This window comes from Paralichthys olivaceus, chromosome 8, assembly GCF_024713975.1.
Source record: "Paralichthys olivaceus isolate ysfri-2021 chromosome 8, ASM2471397v2, whole genome shotgun sequence".
NCBI lineage: Eukaryota > Metazoa > Chordata > Actinopteri > Pleuronectiformes > Paralichthyidae > Paralichthys > Paralichthys olivaceus.
In genome coordinates this window covers 22345489-22373487 of record NC_091100.1, presented here as the reverse complement: position 1 = coordinate 22373487, position 27999 = coordinate 22345489, and the positions used below count along the sequence as shown (strand labels likewise).

Here is a 27999-nt window from a genome sequence, read left to right as displayed (position 1 = left end):
AACAAGAGCCAACAGGTAGATCTGAAGAATGTGATGTGTGAAATGGGGTCTGTGGGCCACAGGAAAAGTACAAATCAAGTTGTCACTACAGCAGAATCCAAGTGAAAGGAATTCATTATGCAAACTGCAATCTTAATACATCAGTTCAATTAAATTAATTAAGTTCAACTGTCCAGACCAAGCTACACTATCTTACATTACTCTACTGTGGTATCTTTGTAACATGGTCCTATAATTGTATATAGTTTTGTATAAATTGTGCTTGTAGCAGTAGTTCTTAAAAGAATGGTGCAACCTAATGGTCTTGGCTGAGAGGTTGTGAAAGTAATGATAGTTTATCAATGAAGCTGAACTTCATAGATCTCATGTTGGTGCAGTTTTATTGGATAAGTGATGTCTACTTATTTAATATAAGTGACACGCTGTTACTATATGTTCAAGTGCAAGAAGGCTTAACCGACAATAACTGTACCCATGTTCTGGGAGTGGACCACCATCTCCATGTTTGACTTCCACAGTTGCGTTGTAATGTTATTGGCGAAATCATTGTAGTATCAAATGAGGCAATAATTTGCCAACTTATCTGTTGAAACTATTAAGACTTATCTGGCAACGTTATAGTAGGCTGCTATCACTACAGCAGTACTAAAATACTATAATGACGAATGTTTGAATGAGAGTAAAAACTGTTTTGGCTGAACCACAGATCACTCTATCCTTTGGATCATGCCCACATTGAACCCACCCAAATTAATATTTCTGACAATGCTACTGGTTCACTGGCACTAGAAATGTTGTACATTCACTCCCACCTCCTTTAAAACCAAGTATTTACTCGTCATAGCAGCACAGACACACACACAGTTGCACGTGCTGTAACAAAGCAGAGTCACTCTCTCTGCCTGCACTGAGAAACCTATGGTATTTCATTTGAAAAGAAACCAATAGTCAATTGAGGTCATCATCGAAGATATCTCATCCATCCTCGACTGCTTTTTAAAATCTGACAACGAATAGCATATTTTTGAACGAAATCTCTTCACAAACTTGAAGCTGAAACAAGTCCTGGTCCGACCTGAGAGCTCAGGGGTGAGTATTACACTGACATTCACAGCAAGTGGATTTATTACTTTCTGCTGCTTGCACTAAAATAGTATTGGTGCATTTCATTTTCAGATGGTTAAACTTTCTGGATATAAGTTATCTCCATTTAACAGAATCAGGAATTATGCTGAGTGTTGATAGTTTATTGTTGAATCCAACCTTATATGAAAATCACAGTATCAACCTGAGTTGACTTTATGTCACAAATACAAAGCAAAAAAATACTTGTCATAAACAAGAGAACGAACATGATAGATGAGCTAAACTTTACTAGAGACTTTTCTACATATAGACATACTGTGTCATGGTAAAATATGGTCCTGTTGTGCGAACAAGCACAAAGGCAGTTCCCTGACAGTTATTTATAGGACTGTCCATCTGTGTAACAGTGTTGTAAGAGGAAGTCATGAAACGTTACAGGTGTCTCGCTAAAATCAAAATGGAGGCAGCGTACAAAGTTGGGTGTGGTCTGACCGATGCGAACTTAGTTCCCACACAATAACACATTGATAACGACAGACTACTCATCTAATAATATAGCAATAACTAATGAGTACTCATGGGTTGGAACACGTCAACATGTTAACGGTTAACAGTTGTATTTCACTAAACTTGCATTGACGGAATAAACACAGAAGCTGTGGAAGAAGTCATCAAATCCTTTTAATCAAGTTACATTTTTTAGAAAGTTTATTACATTAAAGAACCAGTACCTATCCATTATTAGTTTTGCATATAAAAATAATAAATAAATAATGTAAGAAAGAGTGCAGTAAATTGGACAACCAAAAATTAGAAGCTGTGGCTCAAAGGTAAAGTGACCCTGTGACTGATATATTATTATCTTCATACAATAGTTAATGAAGCGTCTGTGTGAAAGCAGCATTTTACTATATTTGTTTTACTGTAGATGCTGAAGGTGGAACTGATTTTTATATTATATAACGTTATGTTGCTTGGTCCTGTGGTTCCCAACGCAAGAGCTTGTGCCTATAAAGAGTTACACAAGTAAAGTGTGTAAGAAAAAACATAAAGCTAAAAAGATTTTTCATGAAAAAAGGTAAATGAACAATATTTATTCAGTCTTGATGACCATTCAAAGCGCTTTACAGTACAATCATTTTTTTTTCCATTCACACACACATTCATACAGTTCATCTATGTGCAACACTTTCTCCATCAAACATCACAAAAACCAAAGCATTCATTGTTCAAAAATAGAATTGTGAGACAGAGACATGTGGTTTTTGTTTCTTTAAATTTAAAAGCTCAACATTTCTCTAAGGAATCATTTGGAATTGCCTGAAGATTGATGGTGTAAATGAATCACTCTCTACCTCTGTTATGCAGAAGACAACTTTTTATCAACAAACAAATGGTCTTCAATGACGTGGAAATCACTGACGTGTAACTCGGCTTTAACTCTCCAGCTAGCATCTGTCAACTATAAGTACTGTGGCAGTGCATTTAACCCCCTTAAAGCAATACTCCCCAACCATTCCTCTCTCATCTTGTATTTCACTTTTCTACAAAAACATGACCCTCTCCAGATTTGTTAATATTTTGCCTTAGATCCTCCATGTGCCCTGAAAAACACCCTAAAATGTTAAAATACAGAATCTGAGTGGTTCAGTTTATCATCAACATATTCTTAAAAACAAGGGAAAAGGTTAGATAAAAGCTTATATGACTGTGCACTGGAATTCAAACCATATCGTAATGTAACCATCATTTTTACACAGACAACAAATTTGAGATGAGATGTGAAATTTGCCAAATTCGTGGAAGATTTTGAATTAAAAAAAACAATTGTGAATATATTTTTGACAAAGAGCTGATAAATTACCAGTGAAGGGCACAACATGCTGAACTTGAGTTATACTTGTATACACCATGTATATACCATGTAAGATGCAGTTCATTCTGGCAAATTGACCAATAAGATACCAGCTGATCCTGTGCCTCTACATTCATTATAGTCCAGTTCTGCAATGGACATGTTTCACATCTAACACATTTCAAACAATTCAATTATATGTATGTTGTTTTTCTGTATTTTCTCCTCCCCTTTCTCTGGCATTTTCTGTAGAGCAAAAAAAGAAAAATGTATGAAAAGAGAGAGCGAGACAGAGAAAGATAAACTGCTGGAACTTCGTATGTCAGTCTGACCTGTTAAAGTTTAATCCTGCACTGTCTTTATATTCTGGATCTATTCTCACCAAATTACAACTACCGCCTTGTGCTGCTGTGGCCTAAATTACACCTCGGCCTGTGTGGCCACGTGTTTACAATTGAGTCTGATGGAACCAGACGATTGTGGCGGCGGCAGTGAGACAGTCAATCAAAATGGATATCAGACATGATGAAATCCAATCACTAAGAAAGGTGGCCTGACGTTCAGCTGTTCAGATTTAAAAAAGCTCCTGGATTACAGGACCTGAAAAGCATAATCCTACTATATAATTTCATGTCTGTTTATGCAATCAGGGCTATACTGCTGCCTGGTGGCCAGAATGGGCATAGCATGGGCACTCAATTTCCAACAGTAGTTGTTACATGAGCACTGATGATCTTGTCCCTTTATCACAATTTCCATCAGATTTTCATTTTTCATTTCAGTTGGATACACTTACGGGGCCAAAAGAGAATAAACTACATATGAATTCTCATGAATTGACATGAAAAATATCAGAAAAATGACTTTTAAAGTATTATTTACGATTGTTATTTTCTTCCTTTACTCCTCCCGTTAGGATTTCTTTAACCCATTCTTTGGAATGCTTGTTCCTAACTTTACAGCAATAGTTAACAAGATATTTTAATATAACTAAATATGTCAGCCTGTGGAGTCTGTCTGGTGGTCATGAAATTATAATGCTTGCGAATAAGATAATATATCATGGCCACAAGTTATATAGTTGTGGGAATAATATAAATAACTTGTGGCCACAAGATATGAATCTGTTCTTTACTAACAAGCCCTGGCTAATTAAACTGAAGAAGCCTCTTGGACACATGTTATCAGTTTAGCCTCTATAAGCAGCTCTTGGATGATAGGTGGAGAAATAGTTGGTGAGACATTTAGTCTGGACCGAAGTCGTGGACCAACCCATCAACGGATTGACATTTCTGTCTGTAGCTGTAGAGCCATGTAGCCAAGCAAGGCTAAAAAAGTACACAAACCTTCCTGCCGGCTCCTGTCTTTAGTACATTTTGCAGTAGCCTCAGTTTAAATGCAATATGTCCAAGTCCATCGACCAAATTAAGCTTACATGTACACTAGGAAGTATGTACATCTATCATTCCATTAATTCAAATGTAACCCTAAAACCAAGTGGGACCTCAGCTTTGCTACATCTCAATTTTTGATTCTTGTCCTGTTTTGTCCATGTGAGGATCTTCAGGGTTTTCAGAGGCCAAAGGCAGAGGGAGTGCATGTCCGATAACAGGTGATTGACAGGGTGATAATGACCTCTTCAATGACCCTGGTGTCACAGGGCTCACATCTTGACTGCTTTTCTGCCTTATATGAGCTTTTATGGTCTTTCCTTGAGTGATTAGGAACCCTCTGTCCTCTTCTACCAGTCCGTCAAACACTGCTCCTAGACTCTGTCGTATTCTTACGCAGAAGTGTGGACAGCTGAAGGCGTACAGAATGGGGTTCAACACTGGATTTAAGAATGCGATGGTTGTAGCGAGGGGAAGCCCCACCTCCACCAGTTTGCGATTGCTCTTCCAGTAATGTGCCGTTAGCTCGATGATGCAGAAGATGTGATAGGGAGCCCAGCACAGTGCAAATGCAGTGATCACAAATGTCACCATTCTGATGAAGCTCTGGGACATCTGGCCCAGATTGGTCTGATTAGAGATGGTAGTTGGCGTCGAAGCTAAAGTTGGACTCGAGGACAGAGACTTAAGGAAGTTAGTTTTTGTGTTTGTAGCTCCTGATGCTCGGTCTTTGTTTGACATGATCAGTAGATCTGTTTGTCTGGTGGTGCTCTGCTTCCTCCTTCTGCTCCTGCTTCTCAGCTTGAGACCTATTTGGATGTAACTCCCTGCAATCACCACCAAGGGAAAAAAGAATGCTAGCAGCAACTTGGAGATGGCTGTTGCTGCCTGTCTAACTTCACAGTCTCTCTTCAGTGTTGCTTGGGAGGATAAAATCAAAGCAAAATTATGATAGCACAAATTTCCTCCCCTCGGTTTCTCAGTTACCGAGCGAAACACGGTGTAAGGTATTGTATTCAGTGCAGCCCATAGCCAACCTAATCCACACACCTTCCATGCTCCTGCCACTGACCGATGATTCTGGCTCCACACTGGCTTAACTACAAGAAGCAAGCGGTCTAGTGAAATTGCGGCCAGCAGGAAGGCTGACACAAACATGTTTATGAAGAAGATGGAAGCCTGTGTCTTGCAGAGCGCCTTGCCAAGCTCCCAGCTGTGGGAGTGGTAAAGGTAAGATGTGAAGAGGGGGAGTGTCAGGGTGGCTAGGAAGTCAGACAGGGCCAGGTTGAGCACCCAGATGGAGGCGACGGTGCGGTGCTGAAGGCGGAAGCCAACCACCCAGAGGATCAGAGCGTTTTCAAGAATCCCCAAGCAGGAGAACAGACTGTGGATGCAAATCACCACCATATTGGCCTGACTGTTGTTGTTATTGCTATGCTCCCGCATGTCCTGCAGCAGGGGGCAGAAGAGCTCTCTGCTGGTGTTTGACATCTGTGCTCTGAAAGAAAAAACACAGATAAGGAGATCCATTAATGGAGAACTGATCCAAAACTGGTGCTCACAAGCCTCTTCTTGCTTTGTAGGCTGTGTATTATCAGTAGATTTGCCTTTACCTGTTGACAGCTGATAAACAACCACCTCCTTTCCTCCGACTCTGATTAAATGAAATAATCATGATTATAAATGGACTTTGCTGCCAAGGAAACTGTAGGCAAAACTGCACTAAAAGTCTTTAAGTTGATGACAAGATTTTAAACATGATTGACATGATTGTGATGATAGATCTTCTCGTACAGTATTAATTAAAGAAGTTATTATAGAAGTTAAAGAAGTAGAGGCTTATTCGTTTACTCTTTATTTGATGCAACCATCACTTTTGTGTATCAAATGAGAGGTTTTCAACAACAAATGACAAAACATCGTATTCCTGATAAGAACATGTTGAAGCCTGTTGCAATGGTGTAACCACATACCAACTCTTGAGCAACTACACATACTAAGGAAAGCAATACAGTCTTTTTGCTTGGATGTCAGCTAGCTTTTTACAGATTTAAGTATTATTTGTGGTAAGATTTATCAGTATATCATTTTAATTCAGGTATTTGTATTTATTTTTTATTTAGTCATTATCAAATATGATTGTTGTTTGTTATCATATGTAGTCACCTTGCTTTTTTGGTGAAGTTTTAGTTGACTGCATGTCCAGAAATAGTCTTGACCCAGTCAAAGAATACAAATACATAACCACGAATACTAAAACATAACCATTTAAGTCTATATTTATTCAGTTAAAACCTATCCTCAAATATTGATAGTAGACTAGACAGCCATTGCCATGGTAACTTAGTCATGTCTCATATTCATGACACAATGCTGACTGTTTTCCCCTCAAGTGCAGTGCAGTTAACAGTTGTACCAGGACAAAAAGGCATTCATACTATGATATATTTTGAATAACCAAAATATGATAAGCAGATATGGGAAGTACTGAGCAGTACAGAGAATAATAAAGGTCGATGTGAGACACTAAGCAGCTCAACCGATGCTCCCTGCTGTTGAAACAGCTTTTAATTCTATTAATGAATACTTTTAATGGCATGAATATAGAGTTGTGTATGTGTGTCAGTATGCATGTACCTGTGCCTATGTTTACACTCATAGCAGTGCACCTAATGTTGAAATTAACATTATAACAACATTTAGCTCTTTCTACTTGTGTTTAACTTTGCTATTTTGACTGCTCTCTTTGGGCACTTTTGACATTTAATATATAGACTAAATTGCCCGTTTATTCCGGACACCTAGCAACTATTTCTCATTCTCAGAGATATAAATGGGGTTTAAAGAATATTAGAAGCTCATCACAGTGTGGTGCAATAAAATTTACCAGTACCATAAAATACAGCCTTTATGAGGTCCATAAAACCGAACCAATATCTCTGTAAACCAGTTTCATGGATAAAAGAAAACACAACCACCTCAGTGAGGGTGGGATTTATTGCAGCACATTTACTAGACTGCATAGGTTTTGTCCATACATACATAATAAACAAGCAACTGAGTGCATACACAATATAATGTCTTAAAAGTTGCTTTCTCACAGAAAACTGAACTTCTACTATTAAAATCAAAAGAATAATGCTGTACATTATACAACATGATAGGAACTAATTACAAACAGTATCTTGCATCATCATTGAATCAGTTCTTCCTACATTTAAAGGAAATACATGAAATTCATAACCAAACCTGCAACCATGTTTGGATAGGAAACTGGACAGTCAAATGTAAAAAATAATATATAATAAAATCAATTAAAACATACCTGTGGGGGTAAAAAGAGGATTACAAAAACAACACTAAAAACAACCAAATATTAACAATAAGAAATGTAAAGGTATGATAAAACATAACACTAATATATGTAAAGTATCATAAAAAGACAACGATGAAACAAAAGACTTAAACAAAGAATTTGATCAAAACCAAGAAAAGTCAGCATCATTATTAAATGCACTGATAATGCCAGAAAAAAGGTTTGGTATCGCCCATACACAGTACTTATCATGGTAAAAAAGAGACTTTCCCTGTTATAAGAGTATAGAATTGATCTTGTTATAACCTGAAAGTTATAATATGATAACTCATTGTTACAAGCTTATTAACAAGGAAGTCAGGAATATGGCTCAATTACACAATTTTATTTGACTTAATTTTAAGTTAATAATTGGGATGAGACTTGCGTTCAGCAAATTCTGCTGATTTTTTTACTGCTGTTTTTAAACAAGGAAAGTTAATTTCCATATAGTATATGGAAAATAGAATAGAAACAAAACACTGCTGCTAAATCATCATGATCCTGTAAACTAAACTAAATTAGAAGTTTAAATAACACTCACCTAGATGTGCTGGCGCTCAGAGGAGGAAGAAAAGTGAGAATCATTCAAATACTGTTCACATACACCGCCCATTGCTCCACCCCGTACAGTGATTCATATCTCATGAGTGGATGACCGCATGAAGATAGATTAACTAATGTTTCCACTCAGACAAGTAACGGAGAAAATCTCATGAGCACAAGAGACAAAATCAGAAAGTCCCATCAGAGACTGAAATATGATATGTGTGACAACCCTGTCTGTCCTACATCATACCAAGACGACTTGTGTGAACTAGTTCCCCTGGTTCTTCAGACTGTGTTGAAATATCCACAATGACACACTGTACAGGCAGACAGTCTGTGTTATTGACCAGACAGTCGTCATCTGCCCTCAACAACAGCATTTAAATATGACTTACAGGTTACTGTATCTTAGAGCAAAGCGATAAGAAGGAAATGGTGTTTGGTTTCTTGGTTACAAAATGTCTCTGTCACCATCTGCTGGTAAACATCACTAGTCCTATTAATATACCTGATTTGTGTTCTGAAACCATAGACTGTATATAAAGCTGGACGACATGACAGCTCTCTAGCATCTTGATCACCACATAGTGGCTGGCTGCAGGTTAAGCCATTAATCCTGCCACCTCCGTGTTAGTGGATGGGACATGTCAAAAACATGTATCTCAAAGATGGTTTCATTTTAGGCAGTTCTTTTTTTATTTGTTTGAGAGACTAGGCCTACCCCTGTTTCATATGATACTAAGCTCTTCCTGTTCGTACCTCTTCAATCTGGTTGCAACAGATTTTTTCTCACTTTCTTTTCCCATTTTCTAATCTCTCATTTTCACTAACTCTTCAACATTAATAATTTCTCTCCTATAGCACAGCTTCTTTCCAACCCCATCTGCTTGCTCTCTGTGTGACTGCATTGTCTCTTCCCTTGGTAATCTTTGGACCAGTGGATCTGAGAGGAGCTGAAGTGAGGTGATCTGTAGGATTTTAATGCTAGGAACTGAACTTTCTGCAAGGTTAATGGATATAACTTTACATGTAAAAATGAGAGAGAGTCTAGTGTGACTTTAAAGGAAGGTTCTTATTTCACCCATGTTTGTTTGTGTTTGAGCAAGATTACACCGAACCTACAGGACGAATCCCCACGAAACTTGGTGGAAGGATGTGGTATGGGTCAGGGAAGAATCCGTTAAATGTTGGTGTGTATCTGGACCGGGGGGGGGGGGGATCCAGGAATTAATTAATTAAAGAAATAATTCATGATGAAAAAAAAGTGTGTGAAATTTGTAGCAGATTGATTCAGTTTAAATGGGAGGTATGTACTTTAGTGAGCGCCATTCTAGATTGTACTGTAATCTTATGTTAACTAGTTGACATCTGACCTCGTACTTGTTCCAGAGTGTTAGTCATCGACTATCACATTGAGATGAGTGCAGTCATGTGTAAAGCTGTGGAGTCAGGTTCCAAATTATATTTTTAAACATTTTTACACTGATGCTGCTAAAAAAAATGTCTGTATAATTTTTCTTGGGATTTCATACATTTTGAATTAGATTGTATATTATATGTCAATGCATTCTTGAAAGTAAGTCTTCAGCAATACAAATAAGGGCAGAGCAGCCCTGAGAAAATGTTGCACTTTAACCTCAGAACAGATAAGACCTTAATCCATCCCAGCTCCTAGCAAGCTTTGACTAAGTCCTGTATATCCTGGACACAGGTCGTAGTGACAAGAATGACCTGCAGGGTTCCTTTATAGGAAAATACATTTTATCACATGAAACTTCAGATGCATGAAGCAGGCAAACATTTAACCTGCCCTACCTTTGTTTAAACCCTTTCAAATAGTAAAGTTGAAGGCTTCCATATTTCCGAGATAAGTTGATATTTCATTAATTTCATTGTGTGAAATTACACTTTATTGCCTCGTGGGTGTGTTCCACTATGTTCCCCACCCTCCATTACATAAAGTAAATGTTACTATGCAGTATGCACCTGTAGTTAGACGGTGAGGCTGCATTTCTCTGAAGACATCATTACAAACATCAAGGTATGATTGTATTTCAATTTTTTTCCAGTCAACAAGTTACAACATTAAAAAAAATGATAAAACATATCTAATATTATAAAATGTATAATATATTTATAACATATAATATTTAGTCTAAATATTATAATTTGAAGAAAATATATTTTAATGGAGGGTGAAAGTGACACATTATTTTGCTGTGCGCTAACAAAAGAATCTCTGGACATAGTGCTGGGTTACGAAATAATCTCATAGGGGTTCAAATAGAAAATGTCTTTATTCTGTGAAAAGCACCAGGATGTTTGGAAGAATGCAGACAAACACACATAGCTCCTCTACATCACCATTATCAGTATGCTGTTTGTATAAAACAGTTTATTTTACCTTCCTTACATATTTTTTTATTGTAGCTAATAACTATCAGTTTTCAAATATGATTTTATCCCTGAGTATTTTCATCATTGTCATGTTTTATTTCCCTTAAACCAGACTGTTGCTTAATCTAAACCCTATGTTTTTTACTCCCACTACCAGCACAGCGAGTAGCAAGAGACATTGTTTTTTCGGGTTGTTTGTCTGTCCCATTCTCGTGAACACAATATCTCAAGAATGCCTTGAGGGTATTTCTTCAAATTTGGTGCAAATATTCATTTGATCTGATTAGATCTTGGAGGTCAAAGGTAAATGGTAAATGGTCTATATTTATATAGCATTTTTCTAGTCTTGATGACCACCCAAAGCGCTTTACAGTACAGTTTTGAACATGATATCTTAAGATCAGCTTGAGGGAAAGTCTTCAAATTTGGCACAAACGTTAATTTGTACTGATGATGAACAGATTCGATTTTGGTGCCCGGAGGTCAAATGTCTAAGTCACAGTGACCTCATGTTACTGTGAATGTGATATATTAGGACTGCCCATAGGGAATTTCATAAAATCTGGCACAAATCACTTGGACCTGCTGATTACCTGATTCAATTTCGGTGGTCAAAGGTAACGGTGGACTCAAAAAACATCTTAGTTATCACTTGGACTAAAGTGATAACATTTAAGTGGTCAAAGGTCACCTTATAAGTGACCTTATATGAATCTGGAAAAAAAAGTATGCAGAAATATGTAAACGGAAACTACACTACATGACATTTACATTTTTTTTCCAGCATGTCATTGACTGATAATGACTGAGTATTACCTTCTCTTCCTGCAGATTAATCATGATGTCAGTCTTGCAAGTAGCCCTGCTCAGCTTGGTCCTGTTAGCAAGGACCACTGTGGCATTTCTCTCCATCGGGGGTGGGATTTCCTCTCATGTCAGCATCACAGGAACGGCTCTGTTGCAAGAAGTGTCCAAGGCTTGTGAGATGGTAATCAAGGAAGCCGGTCACGAGTTCAAACCCACGGTAGGATAGAAAGTAAACCTAGTCACAACATGCACAAACATGCACTCTCAGACATACACATATAGACATTCAGACATTCAACCACATTTGAACATACTTGTGTGGTATGTTAAATTAAAAAGTCAAATTATTCATATAAAGCAAAAAGGGTAATATGGCACTGGACAGATGTTCATTTTGTGGTTTGTCCCATACAATATTTTGAAAGGAATAGTGCAAATTTTGGGGAAACTTGCTTCTTCCTTTTAGTTGCTTACAACCAACAGTATAGCTTAGCATAGCATGAAGAAATTGTGACTGGTGGACAAAGGCAGGATAATAGCTGCTGGTTGTAGCTTCTCACAAAAGTAGGAGTGGTATCAATCCTCCCATCAAAGCGAGGAATGTAGCTGAGGCTTATGGGAGTCATATTTTGCACAACTTCACAATTTTCCAATCACTTCACCATACTCTTTGCTTGGCTGCATTGTTAGTATCAATGGTCTTTTCTGCCTCCAGGGTTCATCTCCTGAGGAGCTGGTTCAGGCCTGTCTCGGACCCACAGCAACAGGACAAGTGTCAGGGGCCAAGTTTCACACTGCTCTTCAAGAAATCTACACCCAGAATGGACTGGTAGACCGTGACTTTGTCGCCAGGTTAATAAACAGTTATTTAATAAAATAACAAAATAATGCTACAGCGTGTGTATTACAAAGCTTTAAATGTGGTTTGCCTGTAAACAACATTTTTTCTTGTGAAAAATTCTTCCAGTGCTCCACACCACTTTAACTCAGAGACGTTCCTAGAGGGACGTGGCCTAATCACGAAGGGCATGGTGGCCATTAAGGCGAACATTCGCAAGGAGAACTTCCAGGCTGCCAGAGAAACACTGGGCCGTGTCCTTCACACACTACAGGTTGGAGAGTAATGAGGCATAAAGAAGTTTAGAAACAAAATAATGAAGGCGCTAGAATAACAAAGAGACTGGAGAGCATTATGATGAAGGCAACAGGAGGCAGAACAAGAGAATATAGAAACTACAAGAAAGAAAAGATCATTTGAATTTAACTGTGTGTATAAATACTGAATATGAAACCTGCCTATATGTATAAATGGGTTAATGTGTGTTTCCATGTATTTTCCAGGACTTTTACAGCCACAGTAACTGGGTGGAGCTGGGATACACAGAGCCGTACATCAACCTCTTACGTCCAGATCTGCCACTTGAAAACCTGGCAGGTCTGTGTACAAGCTTGTGAACTTATTATTCTCACAGAGGGACTGTGTATGTGCTGATTATGGGCTCATCAACTAGGTAATAGTCATATAATTGTAAACTGGTTCAATTCAATCTGAGAGCAAATCAATAGTGTTCATGCCATGGAGAGCGCGAAATTCTGATCAGCTGGTGCTTTTTATTATTGGATAACCAGTGACACAGTAACAAAACAAATGTTATGCTCCTATTTTGCAGAGAAATCAGTTATTCTATTAATGTTGCTGCCATGGCAGAGATCAGCACCTCTAACAGCCATGTCTGTCTGTCTGTCTGTCTCAGTCTGATATGGTGAAATTAGAAAAATCTAATCTTCAAAATGATCTGGTGGGACAGAGTTTATTGAGACTGCCAGTGGCCAACTGCTGTTGTACTTTATCAGAGGACATAGAAGAAGACATGTTCAACACTGTCCACAGACTGAAGCAACCACTAACTGCTAAAGAGCACTGATACCTGTTTATTAATATAGAATATATCATGAGTCAAAATCATACCAAATTTAACACTGTACTTCCCTGGGCCATTGAAAAAACACATGTTAAGTGTGAAGGTGATAAGATGTTTGCAAGAGATCCACATACAGACAGACAAAGACAATTGTGGAATTAGTAGGTAAAAGTCAATCATTAGCTGGGAAATTATTGTATTGTTACCTGGATGTTTTAGTTTTTTCAAAGAAAAAAATATTTCAAGCTTGACAAACAAAAGGAATTACAATCCTCTTACTGTTGTAAAATACAGACAGCAGTAGAAGCAAAATAATCCACTTGAAGAATAATCAACTGCCAAACACACAGTTTTTTGTGAATTATCCAAATACATACTCACATTATTTGTGAGTATGTGAGTAACAGTTTGAGCAAGTTATGAAATGAAGCAATGTCTATTTACCTTGGTCTGAACTTGCTTTTTTATCCCTCATCTTATTTGCGCTTGGCTTATGTAGATGTCAACACTCCGACCTGCAGCGACTGTGAAAGTGGAACATGCCCCAACTCCATCCTTCCCGACATCCTACAAGAAATGAAACTTACATCAGGCTACATGGGAGTCTTCTATTCATCCAAGCCTCAAGGTAACAGTGACAAACAAACGTTTGAACCATATTCAAATACATTATCAATAAACACAAGTGACAGTTCTAGTCACTTATCAAAGTCAACACTACAGGGTATGTTTCAAGCATGTTTGCTGGTTTAGATTTCTTTTGAGTATGCACAAAAAAGGGTTATTATTATGAATATCTATGATATGGAGTGTTTGATCAATAAAATTATACCATTTAAAAAATGTAGCACTGAAATGTAGCACTGAACAACCATCCATGAACTGGACTGAGCAATTTTCACTGAAGTGGGGCTGTACTAGTTTCATATTTAATAGTGCAGAGAGTGTGGATGGTTTCAATGTTTTTGTCTAATTCTTGTAAAATATGTGTATTTCCTAAAATGTTTAACTATTCCTTTACACTGTAGGTAATTTAGATATCATGGTTAACCTATACATCATCATTTGATACTGTATACTCCTAGAACTCATTGTTTAAAATCAGGTTTGTCCTACCGGGAAAACAAGACAAATTAATTCATCTGTACCAAGTAGTAAAAGTTCTAACTGTCCCTTCTGTCCTGTGCCAGGTAAATGTAGTCATGGAGGTGCAGGTGACCTATCCAGCACAACAGCTCCCCGCGGTGGCATCAGCAAAGATGAGCGTCGCTTTGACAACGTGGCCCAACACAATGCTGCTGTGAATATAGCCACAACTGCAAGCCAACAGCTAGTGGAGAACATCCGCTTAGCTGTCGGGAATGAAGAATTCCTTAGGTATGATGATGAGATATGAAAAAGTATCTACTTTCGTAATCTACATTAATGAAAGAAAACGGTTTGACATTTCTATAATATATTTTCCCTCTCACAGAACGATGGGAATTGCCCGCTCAGCTGTTGTGTGCTTTGTTATTGACACCACAGGCAGTATGTCTGATGACATCGCCGAAGCCAGGGCGGTTGTCAATGAAATGATTGACAGCAAAAAAGGAACGCAGGATGAGCCTTCTGAGTACATCCTGGTGCCCTTCAATGACCCCGGTATAATTTCTGATTCCCCACTGACGATGTTTAGTCTATAATAGACCCCTATGCCATAGCATGTTTTATATGACTGTATAGTTTTGATAATAGCTATATTTTAGTGGTTAATTAGAAGTCACAGTGGTTGTGTAGGATTAAGTTTAAAAATGTGTTTTCTTATGTAGAGTTTGGACCCATGATTAGAACATCAGATCCTGATAAAATGAAAGAAGAAATCGCGAAACTCAAACCAAGAGGAGGGGGCGATATGCCTGAGATGTGTCTGTCAGGAATTCAGGTACTACAGCTATGCTGGTGTCTTACTGTAACTTGGATTTTAATTAATTAGAGGTGAAATGTTTTTTTATGCATCCCCAAAAGACGGTAGTGATTCAGAATAACCTGAGTAGGTCCATTTATTTTCTACAGTTGGCTCTGACTGGCGCTCCATCTGGCTCTCACATCTATGTTTTCACTGATGCTGCAGCGAAAGACTCTGAACTCAAGGACACAATTATTGCCCTCATCAGGCGCACCAAGTCAACGGTAAACTCTGACTGACACCAGTTATGACAAACAGTCAGACAGTGTATTTACACTAACTGAACTTGAAAGGCAGCAGGCTTGATTTCCACATCAATCTCTACAGGTGTCATTCTTCATGACTAGCTACAGTAGGAGGCGCCGTCGCTCAACCACAGGTGGTGCCTTTCAACAATACAAGGAACTGGCTCTGGCCTCTGGAGGCCAAGCCATCCTGGTGACCAAGAAAGAGCTGCCCCAGGCCACAAGCATCATCCGTGATACGTCTACTTCAGCCCTGGTAGGACTCTGCTGTTCTACTGGTTCATCCTGAACAATCTCGATATAATTTTCATTTTGGCTTGAGATATTCACCGGAATATTCCTTTGCAGATTAAGAGGTATTGTTTAAGCAATTTGTATCCCTTAGATATAAGAGAAAAGTAGCAGTGAAACATCTTATTTAGAAGTACATATGTATATGGTGAAGATCATACATTTTTCCTCCTCTTGTGTTAGGTGACTATTCTTCAGCGATCAGTGAACCCTGGCAAGACCGAGACCTTCAGCTTCATGTTGGACGAATCTCTTCAAAACATCACCATCTACATCACAGACGCTGTTGTTTTCTCACTGACCAACCCTACAGGTAGCTCACCTGTCTCAATGCCATGTTTGCATCAGTCAGTCTTGAGTGTAAAACTTGTTGTATGTGCTTCTGTCTCGTTGAGAATGTTGTTGGAATAGATCTTTTTGTCTAATAAGACATGCTAAACAAATGCAGGTGTGAGCCAATCCAACACTGAGACCAGTGGTAAACTGGGGACAATTCATACAGTTGGCAACCTGAGGAGGATTCTTCTCAATGCTGACAACCACAAAGGAATCTGGAAGGTCAAAATCGAATCCCGAGAACCATACACAGTTAAAGTCACAGGTCAGATGCTACACATTTGTTATACACATGCACTTTCAGTAAAAAAGCACTTTTTTGTGTCCTCTTGCACAGTTTTTTTCATCAGTAGCATATTTATTCCCACCACTATCTATCTATGCAAAGTTTGAGTCTGGAAGTCACAGTTGGCACATGCACTGATTTCTTGTTTGTGTGTCTGTATACTGTATATGCTCATGTGTTTCCAGGTCAGAGTATCATCACCTTTATCTATAACTTTGTTGAAAAGTTCAAGGGACCTCACCCAGGTTATGCATTGCTGAGTGGGCGTCCACAAGCAGGTAAGATGCAATAAATCTGTTTTACTGTTTTAAAACAGCATTACAGTTGTACACCATCTACATGTATTTCAATCAGAGAGAATGTTTTGATGTTTAAACAATATCAAATATGCAAATTATTATCTTGTGCGTTAAAACAAGATGGTTAGAAGTGGAAAAAGGTTTCAGTGTATTTAATAGCTGTAAAGGTGTTATCTGTGGACTGAGCCCCCATTGTGCTATAACAGCACCATCTAGTTGTGAAATGCAGTTAGGCCACCAAAGGTACCTTGTAAGTTACCACTGCCCATGATCACCTCTGCAAACATCCACAAATGTTTTATTTTGCTTCATACTAACCTTCCTCAGTGTTGTCTCCAGCTGTTTTAAAGGCTCATTTAAACCAATTGTACCAAAAAATCAAGGCTTCCTTTCAACACCCATGATTGAATATATGATGTTTATTCTTGAAACAATCAACCACATTTAACCATAAAAAACATTTTCTCATTCTTCTCCCTACCTGGTTTCTCTGCCTGTTTTCTCTGGGAACCCAGGCCAGCCTGCCACCCTGCTGCTTTCAGTAGTGGGAAAGAAAGGTCCGTCCTCTATGACTGTGGGAAACATTGGCCTGATAACTGTGTCTGGCCCTGAGGCTGTGAGCAACAGCACACTGACAGACCTGGGCAATGGAGACATCCTGGTGACTGTTGATGCGGTCCCAGACGGGGAATTTTTGATCATTCTGAATGGAGAAGACACAGAGTCTAAAAGTGCATTTCAGAGGCAGTCCACCACCTCGATGTCCCTGTCCAAAGTGAACATCCAGGTATGTTTCTTCCTGGCAACCAGTGTAACCATTCATGCAGGTTTTGTTTGATAGATGGCAGCAACCATATGGGGTATCCAAAACATACTGTAGGTAAAAACTGAAACAAGTCCAATTAAAAATAGGAACATGCATTTTGGGAGAATAATTGAACCACTCTTCTTCTCTTTCCCTTGTTCTTTTCTTACTTTTTCTCTCTCTCTAGGCTGTGGTTGCCAGCAACATGGAGCCAGGAAAACCGTTAGAGCTCCCATTCAGTGTAATGACCCAGGGACCTGGTGGTCAATACTCCATCATCGCCAAGAATGACAGAGACTTCCCCATGACCTACCCAAGCAGGTGAGGGGCAGCAAAAAAATCCATAAAATATCCCTGTCAGCAATGAGAATAGTTTAATATACCTTACTTTTCTTGCAGAAGTTTCTTGAGGTCAAACACAGTTATGTACAAGACTATTTTAGACATAAGCTAAGAGTTCAGAAAGGTACAGGTCCTGACGAAGATATAATCCACAAAACTGTGAATTGTCTGTGCAGATTAAACAAACCAGATATAATGTAAAAGGTTTAGTATGTAAGATTAAGTTTAAAAGTGATCTATTGGCAGAAGTTGAATATAAAATACCCTTAGTAATGTTTTAACTAGTGTGTTTCATCTAAATTGTACATATTGTGGTTTTCTTTACCTTAGAATTGGCCCTAAAACATGGAGGCCTCCATGTTTTTAAAGTGGTCCAAAGTGGACAAACTAAACACCTTTTGAGATCTGAGAAAACAACGGAACTTCACCACTAGATATTACTAAATTCTACACATTGAACTTTTAATGAGTCAACTTTAGTGATGTGAAGACAGAGATTTTTCTTCACCAAATGGACTGAGCCATTTGTGCTAAGCTTACCAGCAGCATGGTGGAGCCTTACAAATGCCACATACAAGGACATGGTGTGAAAAATATATAATGCCAAAAAATGTAATTGTCTCTTAAAATCTCAATTACCCATCCTGCTTTCCTTAAAAACCCTGATTAAAACTGACTGAACAGTATAAAAGTATAAAACCAAAATAGAGGTTGTTTTGATCCGGTGTGGTGTGTAAAAGTAACTTCCGTGTAGTTTCACCCCACCTTCATCAACTGGAGTCAAGGTAAGGGTGAGCTGTGTATTATTACAATTCCCAAAGGCATTACTTGGCCCCAAATTGCCTCTCACTCCCTACAGCTTTAAAGTCAAAAAAGAAATAATTGTATTGCACACAATTAGTTCCTGTAACCAAGAAGGGTTATTTTTCTCTGTCTTTCCTTGACAGCCTCACCTTGACAACTGGAGAACTCATCAATGATACGTTGACCATTACACCACCAGCCGGAACACCATCAGGCACTGATGTCAGTCTGACTATGGAAGCCAGATCATCCACTGGTGCCGACTCCAATTATGTTGTTCTAAGAATGTCTGTTGTTACCAAGGTAACCAGATACATCCTGCATGTGTTTATGTGAAAATATTCTCTTAGCAGCCCTCCATGCATAAATGTATTTTTCCCCTTTCTGTCCAGATTACAGATCTTGCTCCGCCTGTGTGTGAAGGGGTTAAAGTGCTGGCTAATGAATGCCCTCAAGACATGTCTGCATGTGAACTTTTCCAATGGGAGTTCTCTGCCAACCTTACAGATGGAAATGGCACTGGGATAGAACGCATAATCTTGCGAAAGGGTAATGGAACCCTCTCATATACCCCCCTGAACAATACCATCATCCAAACAGAATACAACGCCTCCTGCTGCTCACAGATTGTTGAGTTCATAGCTGTGGATGAAGTGGGCAATGTGGGAAAATGCTATCACTCCATTGTTCGTTCCAGTGGCCAGCCTGCTTTAACTCTGTCAGTGTCACTGTGGTTTTGCCTGCTGGTGTCTACCTTGGTAGTAAGACCCTAAAGGCTTCAGTACAGGTTGCTCAATGTTTTGTGATTGAAAGCTGCAGGTATTGGATGCAGTAATAATCTTTATCCTAAATTCGTTGCAATGTTCTTCTGTCATAGAGTGAAACTTTCGGCTGGTGATGGTCATCGTAAAGTACTTAAATAAAACACAAGAACCAATAAAGTAAATATTCATCAACCACTGCTTTAAGAAACATTTTAATGTTTAGATTAAAAAAACAAGATATGTGCAATAAAAAGGTTTGGGACAAATCTTTGGTTGCAATGTGGTCATTGTAAAGAAGCATTTTATGATGAATCATAGCCATCCAGATAATGGCATTTCTGTGCTATGCAAAGGAAGACACACTTAAGATTTACCCATTCAAATTTACCATTGCATTCATGTAACTTTTCTTGCAAAGTGCTATAATAGATATGATATGTTAAGGGGAAGCAGGAAAAAAAGTCAGTTGATTATCTGAGTTAATAATTATCATCATTATAGCCACATTCATCATGGAAGAACATGGATGTACAGTAAATAATCTTCTATGGACATATTTGACATTTGTATATAATAAAACTTTCATTCATTGCCCAAAGGCAAACTGTTTAGTGCACATGGTACAGTTGGTGTGCTGTGGTAAGAATTTTTAAAGACAAATCCAATAAAAGCAAAGAAACTGTTTAGCACAGTTGGGGTCTTACCTTCAGAAGGCAGAGAACCTCGCAGCAGCAGGTATGACAGACGTAAGCTGCTTTCAGACATGTACCGGACTCCACAGTTCCTCTGAATTTTCTCCAGAGGTGCATGTGTGAACGCAAATGTCCAAGTGAGACTCTCTGCCGTTTCTATGGACTTCGTCAGGAGATCGATGACGCTTGTAACATTAGATTTGCGACAATGATAAGTTGGTAGAGACAAAGTCTTCAGCTCCTTGGCTCTTCTGAAAACTCAAGAAAGTGGCGTGACCATAACATTGTTCCTGCAAAAGGACACTGCTGTGTTTACTGATGTAATTTTTCATTCAACATTCATCTCTGTTCCACTAGAATGTTGGGACAAATCTAAGAGAATGTGTTTTGCATGACTTTATGGGAAGAACAACATTTTAGAATGTAAAAATAACTTACCGATAACCTCATTTTCTCAAAGTATTATACTGACTTTAAAATTACAGACAAAAAGGGCTTGGGTTAGTTGTTCTGTTTGTGACACATTACACACAATACAACATTCTACACTTATCTAAGTTTGGCATGTTTCATTAAAATCTAATCACAGCTACATAGTAAGTCTCAAATCGTCTTTAAAGGGTAGGAGATTAGGTGCTTTAACAACTAATTGCAGAAATAGTACTACTCATTGGTTTTTAAATACAACTGTCTGAAATCAAGATGTCCTTAAGAAAATGAAACTCAACCAACTTTCATACAAACTAAATCAAAGGTTTTTTTGATGAAAAAGTGCAAAGAAAGGGATTAGTTGGACAACTCTACATTTATTACACCTTTTCAGGAACAAGAAAATATACATCTTTTTTTATCTAAATCATATCAACATAAACAGAATATTTACTGTATTTACAATTTCTGAAATGGGGTTTGAATTATAAAAAAAAGGGTCCAACAATTCTTCAATGAGGTTAGAATTAAGAAATGGGAGACAGTTTAAACACGTCTTTCAGACTAAAACAAGGATTGAGTGATCACACCGACACTGCCATAACTACAAAAAAAACATTTTCATTTGCTCCACATCTACATAGCTGACTGTTGAAGCATCTTCTAAGGTGTCTTTACACTCAACCAGAGCAATGCGACATGAACTGAAACCATTGTGCACCTGCTTAAAGCGCATATAGCAATATCAACTATATACATCCTTGTCATTGTAAAGAATGCTAATGAGACTTCCAGACATGATGACTCTACAGTCAAATTTGTTGGCATTAAATAAAGCAAATTCTTTCTTTAACTGTGATGTAATTCTTCATGTCAAGTGTGAAGACGCTTTTATAATCCTTGTTTCAGGTGGTAAATTAACAGAAGCAGTTAACCCCTATTGGCTTTTTTGTATCAGCAGGAGTAAAAGTAGAATACTTACAGAATTAACAACTTATCTAGATTATTAAAACAATTAAAACTATTGACATTTTTACAGTTAGAAAAATACTTACAATTATTTATTTTTTTGGAAAAGAAACACCAGTTATTGTCACATCATCTTTTACTTCTCTCTATCAGTGAATTTTATGCACATTTTTCACATGCTTTTTCAGGTGCCCTGACTGTGTGAAGTGTTTGGGGCAGTGGGGGCAGGAATGTGGTTTCTCTCCTGTGTGGATGTACTTATGCCTTTTCAGGTTATTGAAATCTAAAAATCCTTTTCCACAGTATGAGCACCAGTGTCTCTTCTCCCCGTTATGCCACCTCAGATGTACATTTAGTTCTACTCTTCTAGTGAATCTTTTTTCACAGAGGTTGCATTGGAATGGTTTCTCTCCAGTGTGGATCCGAATGTGGGCTTCCACATCTCGCTTTGTGAAGAAGCCTTTGTTGCAGATCTGGCAGACAAAGGGTTTAATTCTGCTGTGCACCATCTGAAGGTGTTTGGTGAGGCCAAAACGGTAGACAAAGCCCTTCCCGCACTCCTGGCAGATGTGGATCCTACCATTGCGGTGCACCCGGCCATGCCTTTTAAGACCCTTGGGGTCTGGAAAACTCTTCCCGCAAAGCGTGCAAGAGAAAGGTCGCCGTCCTTTATGAAGTCTGACATGGCTCTCAAGGGCAGCACTGCTGCTGAGGATGCGGCCACACTCCCCACACTGATTCTTAAGCAGACGCCCACCAATGACTGATAAGGGCTGTAATGGTGATACCATGGATGGTGCTTTGGTAGATATGGGATTGAGAGAAACACTAGGCTGGTAAATTGCAATATGATTCTGGGGTCTTGAAGATCTTGTCTCTTTCTTCAAAGGTAACAGAGATGCCTTTCCCCCTGCTGATGTTCTGCTGGCTGGTATTGTAGGAGGAATCCACACAGCTTGGGTCTTATATCTTTTATCTGTTAACTGGCTTGTTTTAGCATCATTCTGAAGTGTGGATTGATTGGAATTTGTCATTTTAGCTAATGTTGTGGCTTTTTCATTCAAAACTCTTAAATTCTTTTCAGGCCCTGGCACTTCTTGAATCAATCTGGGTTTCTTAGCAGGAGTGGTTTCTGCAGTCTTTCCACAGCTGACACCATCTTTAGCCAATTTAGGCCAACAAACATACGAGGAGCCAGACTGACTGTTTGGCCTAGCAATATCACTAGCTGTGGTTTTCCTCCAAAGACTAAAAGGACTGGATTCTCTTTTAATCTGTCTAGTGCTCGAACTGTGTTGGGTGAAATCCGACCTATGGCTGTCATTAATCATTTCACTTGTAGACATTTTAAATTTTGCAGCGTTTTCACTTAAACTAGATTTCCGGGGAGTAACAGCTGAGGCTTCAGCCTTTTTAAGACTTGACTGTTCTCTAGTTGAACAAGACCTTTTAGGACTCACAGAAGAGGATTTAGTCTGTTTAAGGATAGCATCATCTCTCGTTGAACTATTCCTCTCAGAGGTGGGTTTTGTATTTTTAAGGCAAACACTGCTTTTTGTCTGTTTAGGGTTAGCACCATCTTTAGTTGAACTAAGCCTTCGAGGAGTAACAGAACTGCATTCAACAGTTTTAGAAGCTACACTAGCAATACCTGAGCTAGACCTTCTACCACTTTTAGGAGTGGTTTCACTACTAAGCTTTGACCTTCTAGTGGGTACACTTACGATCCTCTTGGGTGCAATGTCTTCAACAACACAAGACTTTTTAGGTTCAACAGGAATATGTTCAGTGGTTGTGTTTGTATTATTTGGATTGTCATTGTGTGATCTAAGTTTCTTAGGACTCATAGCAGTGGTCTCTGTTTCTGTGCATATTTCTGGCTTTAGTTTGGTTCTTCTGGAATGCAAGTGAGTACTGATGCGACTTCGGAGTCGGGCCATGGTGGTGCTTTTCCTGCCACTAGTGCTGGATTCTGCACTAGAAGCTCCTGTATCTGCAACATGTTTGGAGGAGGCCTACAAAAAAGGCAAAAAGAAAAACAAACTTAGAAATAAGTTTTAACTCAAAATAGCAGATATAATCTAGACACTAGGTTTACATTCCTACCACAAAGGAATATGACAAAAATGCTTCACCGTTGAAACTGAAATAAGTCGGTTACTTCATTAGCCAATGAACAGAAACTAATCAGCAACTTCTGATACTCTATAAATTTCATTTCAGTCTTTATCAAGGATTTATTAAAAAAACATGATTAATAAAAGGGTCCTAGCTTGTAAAACCAGAAGAATTAATCTGCTTCTCTTTGTCATACATCATTGCAAATTGAATACCATTTAAGATAGAGAGACAGTTTTTTCTATCATCACCTTGGGCTGTGGGAAGATGTATGGCATTGGTTGCTCTTTTTTAAGCAAGTAAACAAGAAGATAATAGTCAGAATAATTGAAAATAAAAATCATTAGCTGCAACCCATTCTCCATTATGCCCAATTGAGGCTGCATGAATGTGTGGTCATCAGTGCATATTATCTTTCTCATAAAAATATTATTTTTGACAGTTGCAATAATTTTACTTAGCAAATTGGGTTTGAGTGTTTACCTCTCTGGGGGCTTGAACTACAGGTGACACTGCCAGCTGTGCCAGGAACTGGGTTTTAGTCATTTGCAAATGACGGTCAGATTTGTCCTTGGATGAGATGGAGATTAGCTGTATTGGGTTAACTGATCCTTTCTCTGCTATTGGTGCGTTGTCAGAAGGTGCACAACCTTGCATTGCATTGCTGATGGCTTCTGTTGATATGTCCAAGACTGGTACTGACACCTTGAATGGTGTAGGGGGCACATACTCACTGTTGTGCATATCTTGAATGTTATTTTTCTCTTTGGACATCTGAGAGGTATTGAAAGACATAGAAACTGCAGTGTCTTTTAACCTGGGACAAATCTTTGATGGCTGTCGTAGTATGTCCACAGGTAATCTACCTTGTGTGGCACCCTCATTCAAAACTGAGCGTGATTCAGGAAATCCATTTGAGAGCAGTCTTGAGACCGATACTGATTCTTTGGTTGATACAGACATTGGCAGCCTGATTAATCTGACCACTGCAGAGAGTTTTTGTTCCAGTTGAGATACAGAACAAGTTATTTTTGGTACATTTGTTGTTTCAAAAACACGGGCAGTTTGTTTGGGAGATCCAAGGTTTGAAGAGTTATTATCCTTCTTTTGAGGTGATACCGTAGAAACAGCAGTTTTTCCAACCACTGAATAGGTTGACTCTTGCGACAAAGAAATCAGTTGTGGTGATGACACTGTCACAGCATCAGCTGGTTCTGCTGACTTCTGCATTGCTGTAAGAACATTCTGTGATTGACGTGTCCCTGATGCAACAACTGAAACCTGTCTTTGAATTATAATTGTTTTTAAGTGGGGTAGAAAGCCTGAGTGCTGGTCTGTAGAGGTGGCCGTCGACTGCGAAGGGACAACGGGAAGTGACTTCCTGGAGGCAGCATATATTGTTTGCTGAGGGAGGGAGGAAAAGGAAGGTCTGTCTGTAGAAGATGAAAGTAAACCATTTTTCTGTGCAGCAACAGTTTTTGGGGACAGTGCAGCAAACTTATACGGCATTGATAAGCTTTCTGGTCTTGGCACAACAATTATTTTATTTGGCTTGTCATTACTCGATTTGCTTGGTGTTATCCATCTTATCACAGGACGGGGAAAACCCTGCTGTGAGTGCACACTTGTTTGAGTTGCACAGGTTGATGAGGGCATTTGCTGAGTGGCAATATTGGATGGTGTGACCGAATGTTTTTCAGTGATATGCTGAATGTGGGGCTTGGCTTTATTGGTTGAAGTTGAATCTTTTACTGGAGGACTAGTGCTAAGTGTCTGTACACTTGATTGTGTTGTGGACAGCTCTGTTATGGCTACACTGCCTACAGCATCACAAGTTTTAGAAGAAAGTGTCTGTGGCACTGTCGGGATCTTTTCCATAGTTTGTAAAGTATCCATGTGAGGAACAACCTGGGTTTGGGGTGATTCTATCATTCTTTTGAAAGAGGATACTGGATTTCCCCCTGTTGACAGATTCATGGCTTCAACGAGTAACAATGCGTCCTGAAGCGTTACAGAGGAACAACGTTCTCTGAGCGTAACTGATGATGCTTGTGGTGACTCCACTGGTCGAGAATTTAATGTTTCAGTTGCGGATGAATTTTCAGTGGGTGAAGCTTCCATTTCCATGGAACACTGTTGAGATCCAGACGTTCTTTCCCTAGTCATAGATTCCACTGAAAAAGGCAAAGAACCAAATTCACTGTTCTCCATGTCTCCTACAGCAGATTCCATAGTTCTCTGCAGAGCTGGGGATACTGGAGATGCAGATTCGGTGGTGTTAACTTTATCAATGGCAGAAGAAACCGCAACCTCTTCCACTCTTACTGAAGGGGAATTTAACACGTCTTGTTCGGTTGTTGCATCCGTTTCTTTGACAGGCTGCTGTAGATGTTTTACTTTCTTTGGTGGCCGTCCTCGTCTACGGCGTACAGGTTGGGTATTAGAATCACTTTCTGCCAAGCCATTTTTTAGTTCTTCACATGCTATTCCTGTGTTTTCTGTTGTGGGCTCTGGTAAAGGTTCCTCTGTACACTGCACATCTGCAGACTGCTGCACAGCAGTGTCCGTCTGCTCACTTATTGACATTTCAACCTCTCTGTGGCATTGTAGTGGGACCACTGATAGTTGCTCCTTTTCAAGTTCAACCATTAATTGTTGCTGAGCAGTCGCAAATGTTTGTTCTTCAGACTTTACAAGCTGTCCCTCTGTCTTGTCCCCCGTGTCACATTTTATTGTGATAACGAGTGGATGCTCTGGTTCAGATGGTTGGCTCTGGGCTCCTGGTAAATCATTATCCATTCCATGACAGCGTAGTTCCAAGGTGACTCTAGCCTCTTCATCATTTTCAAACATCTCTCCAGTTGAACCTATGTGGTTAATGAGAGACCCTTCATTTTCATTTCCACAAGCAGTGGCCCATGCTGACCCCACTGTAGCAGTGATAAGGATACCATGGAGGATAAATGAAAAAGAAAAAAAGGTTTTATTTTAACCAAATTTTACCAAATTCTGCAGAATGTATCAAATTCTACAACTTATTCAACTGTAATTGAGGAAAAAAAGTAATTTTCTCTCACCTGCATTTGAGACTTTGGGCTCAACGTCCTCCTGCTTTATGACAGGCAGCAATGAAGAATTATCATGAGATTCCTGTGGAGAAGTCAAACTAATTTCAGTGTCAAGGTGTCATATGCAAACAAATGAATAAGTCTGCTGGGATACATACGTACCTCTTCTGTGATAAGCATAAATGTCATTTGGGAATTTGCATTCCCATAGTTGTGATCCTGTAACCTCTTCTCCATCCCACAGTGACAACACTGTTGCTGTTCAATTTGCAATGATGAATATCCCAATGACTGACACTGTTCCACCAGCATGGTGCGTAAAGGAACAAGGTCTGTGAACATAAAAAAAAAAGATTGGTGGTCATTTTTTTTAAAGTAATGTTATGGATATAATGGAAGCTGCATGTTACTCCAAAACGCTGTTTGAACTGTATGACACTATAAAATCACATCCTGACATCATCAGTGGAAAACAGTATCTAACCCTTCTGCTCGCCAAGACAGCACAGTATGGTTTCCCTCCTGGTTTGGATCCCACGCTTCAAGACTGAATGCTGAGCTCCCCATAAACCAATGTACAGGAGATGCTATATATAAACATCACCTCGCATCAGCAGTTAATAAAATAGTTCTAACTGTTTGTGTTTCTCTGACCCACATCTCCACTCACCACACTGCACAGCTGTGTCACGTTTCTCAGAGGAGGTCTGCGGAGGAGCCCGGTTTTCTCTGCTGTAAACAGTCGACTGTCTCTCCTCGAACTGGCTGCATCTTGCTCTGAGCTCCTCGTTCTCCTTCTTGATTCTGGAGATCTCTGCCTTCAGCTCGTCGACCATAGTTTCGAAAAGTTCGTTGGTCTCCGCGATGGCACTCTTGAGCATGCTCTCCATCACGGAGGCGTACTTGGTCTGAAAATCGTCCGTGGACATCGTGGGGTTTGAGGGGTCGTCCCTGGGAGTTTGCTCCTCAGACCGAGGATTTGCGTTGTGAAGCGCACAGGATCGGGAGCTGCTCCAACATGGCTCCTTCCCGTTGTCAAATGCTTAGTGTGACGCACAAAGCAGAAGTCCATCGCTACTTCCGGTTGATCCGCTTCTATCCTAATCTGTGTTTTCAAACATTCCCCTGTCGTAGTACATTCAAATACATGCTAATAATTCTAGTTAATCATCAAGATAAACGCCCCTCGTGTCGCCAATGTGCATACTTTAATACCACTTCACGACAGCTCATGATTGTCC

The 27999-nt window shown here is 39.2% G+C and overlaps 3 protein-coding genes across 4 annotated transcripts; 1 reads left to right on the top strand and 2 right to left on the bottom strand.

Annotated features, from left to right (window-relative positions):
• Positions 1–846: 846 nt before the first annotated feature.
• vwa11 (von Willebrand factor A domain containing 11) lies at positions 847–19748 on the top strand. Its single transcript, XM_020083731.2, has 18 exons — positions 847–1089; positions 11465–11657; positions 12156–12292; positions 12408–12552; positions 12782–12875; positions 13862–13990; positions 14553–14739; positions 14837–15006; positions 15174–15286; positions 15418–15534; positions 15638–15811; positions 16030–16159; positions 16295–16447; positions 16654–16746; positions 17283–17554; positions 17760–17893; positions 18862–19021; positions 19111–19748. The coding sequence occupies exons 2-18, from the start codon at positions 11472–11474 to the stop codon at positions 19489–19491; spliced, it is 2775 nt and encodes a 924-aa protein (XP_019939290.2). The 5' UTR covers positions 847–1089; positions 11465–11471; the 3' UTR covers positions 19492–19748.
• Positions 4323–6004, bottom strand: LOC109627259 (prostaglandin D2 receptor 2). Its single transcript, XM_020083733.2, has one exon. It carries the CDS (start codon positions 5860–5862, stop codon positions 4456–4458), a length of 1407 nt encoding a protein of 468 aa, XP_019939292.2. The 5' UTR covers positions 5863–6004; the 3' UTR covers positions 4323–4455.
• Positions 19749–20960: 1212 nt separating the features above from the next.
• Positions 20961–27972, bottom strand: LOC109627570 (uncharacterized). Of its 2 annotated transcripts, none has more exons than XM_020084165.2 (5): positions 27429–27972; positions 26921–27090; positions 26768–26840; positions 24174–26620; positions 20961–23587 (listed from the first exon to the last, which is right to left on the bottom strand). In XM_020084165.2, exons 1-5 carry the CDS (start codon positions 27685–27687, stop codon positions 21722–21724), a joined length of 4815 nt encoding a protein of 1604 aa, XP_019939724.2. In that variant the 5' UTR covers positions 27688–27972; the 3' UTR covers positions 20961–21721. The 2 variants fall into 2 exon arrangements, with proteins under 2 accessions (XP_019939724.2, XP_019939725.2); XM_020084166.2 differs by having other exon boundaries at positions 24174–26557; positions 27429–27877.
• Positions 27973–27999: the final 27 nt, after the last annotated feature.

Bases quoted from the DNA above. Each gene is read 5' to 3' on its own strand.
- vwa11 (XM_020083731.2), top strand. From the start codon at position 11,472: ATGATGTCAGTCTTGCAAGTAGCCCTGCTCAGCTTGGTCCTGTTAGCA. The intron at 12,553-12,781 runs GTTGGAGAGTAA...TGTATTTTCCAG, and splicing joins GTGTCCTTCACACACTACAG to GACTTTTACAGCCACAGTAA. The intron at 15,535-15,637 runs GTAAACTCTGAC...CAATCTCTACAG, and splicing joins TCAGGCGCACCAAGTCAACG to GTGTCATTCTTCATGACTAG.
- LOC109627570 (XM_020084165.2), bottom strand. From the start codon at position 27,687: ATGTCCACGGACGATTTTCAGACCAAGTACGCCTCCGTGATGGAGAGC. The intron at 27,091-27,428 runs GTGAGTGGAGAT...TTATGTTCACAG, and splicing joins TGACACAGCTGTGCAGTGTG to ACCTTGTTCCTTTACGCACC. The intron at 26,621-26,767 runs GTGAGAGAAAAT...TCACTGCTACAG, and splicing joins GCCCAAAGTCTCAAATGCAG to TGGGGTCAGCATGGGCCACT.
- LOC109627259 (XM_020083733.2), bottom strand. From the start codon at position 5,862: ATGGATCTCCTTATCTGTGTTTTTTCTTTCAGAGCACAGATGTCAAAC.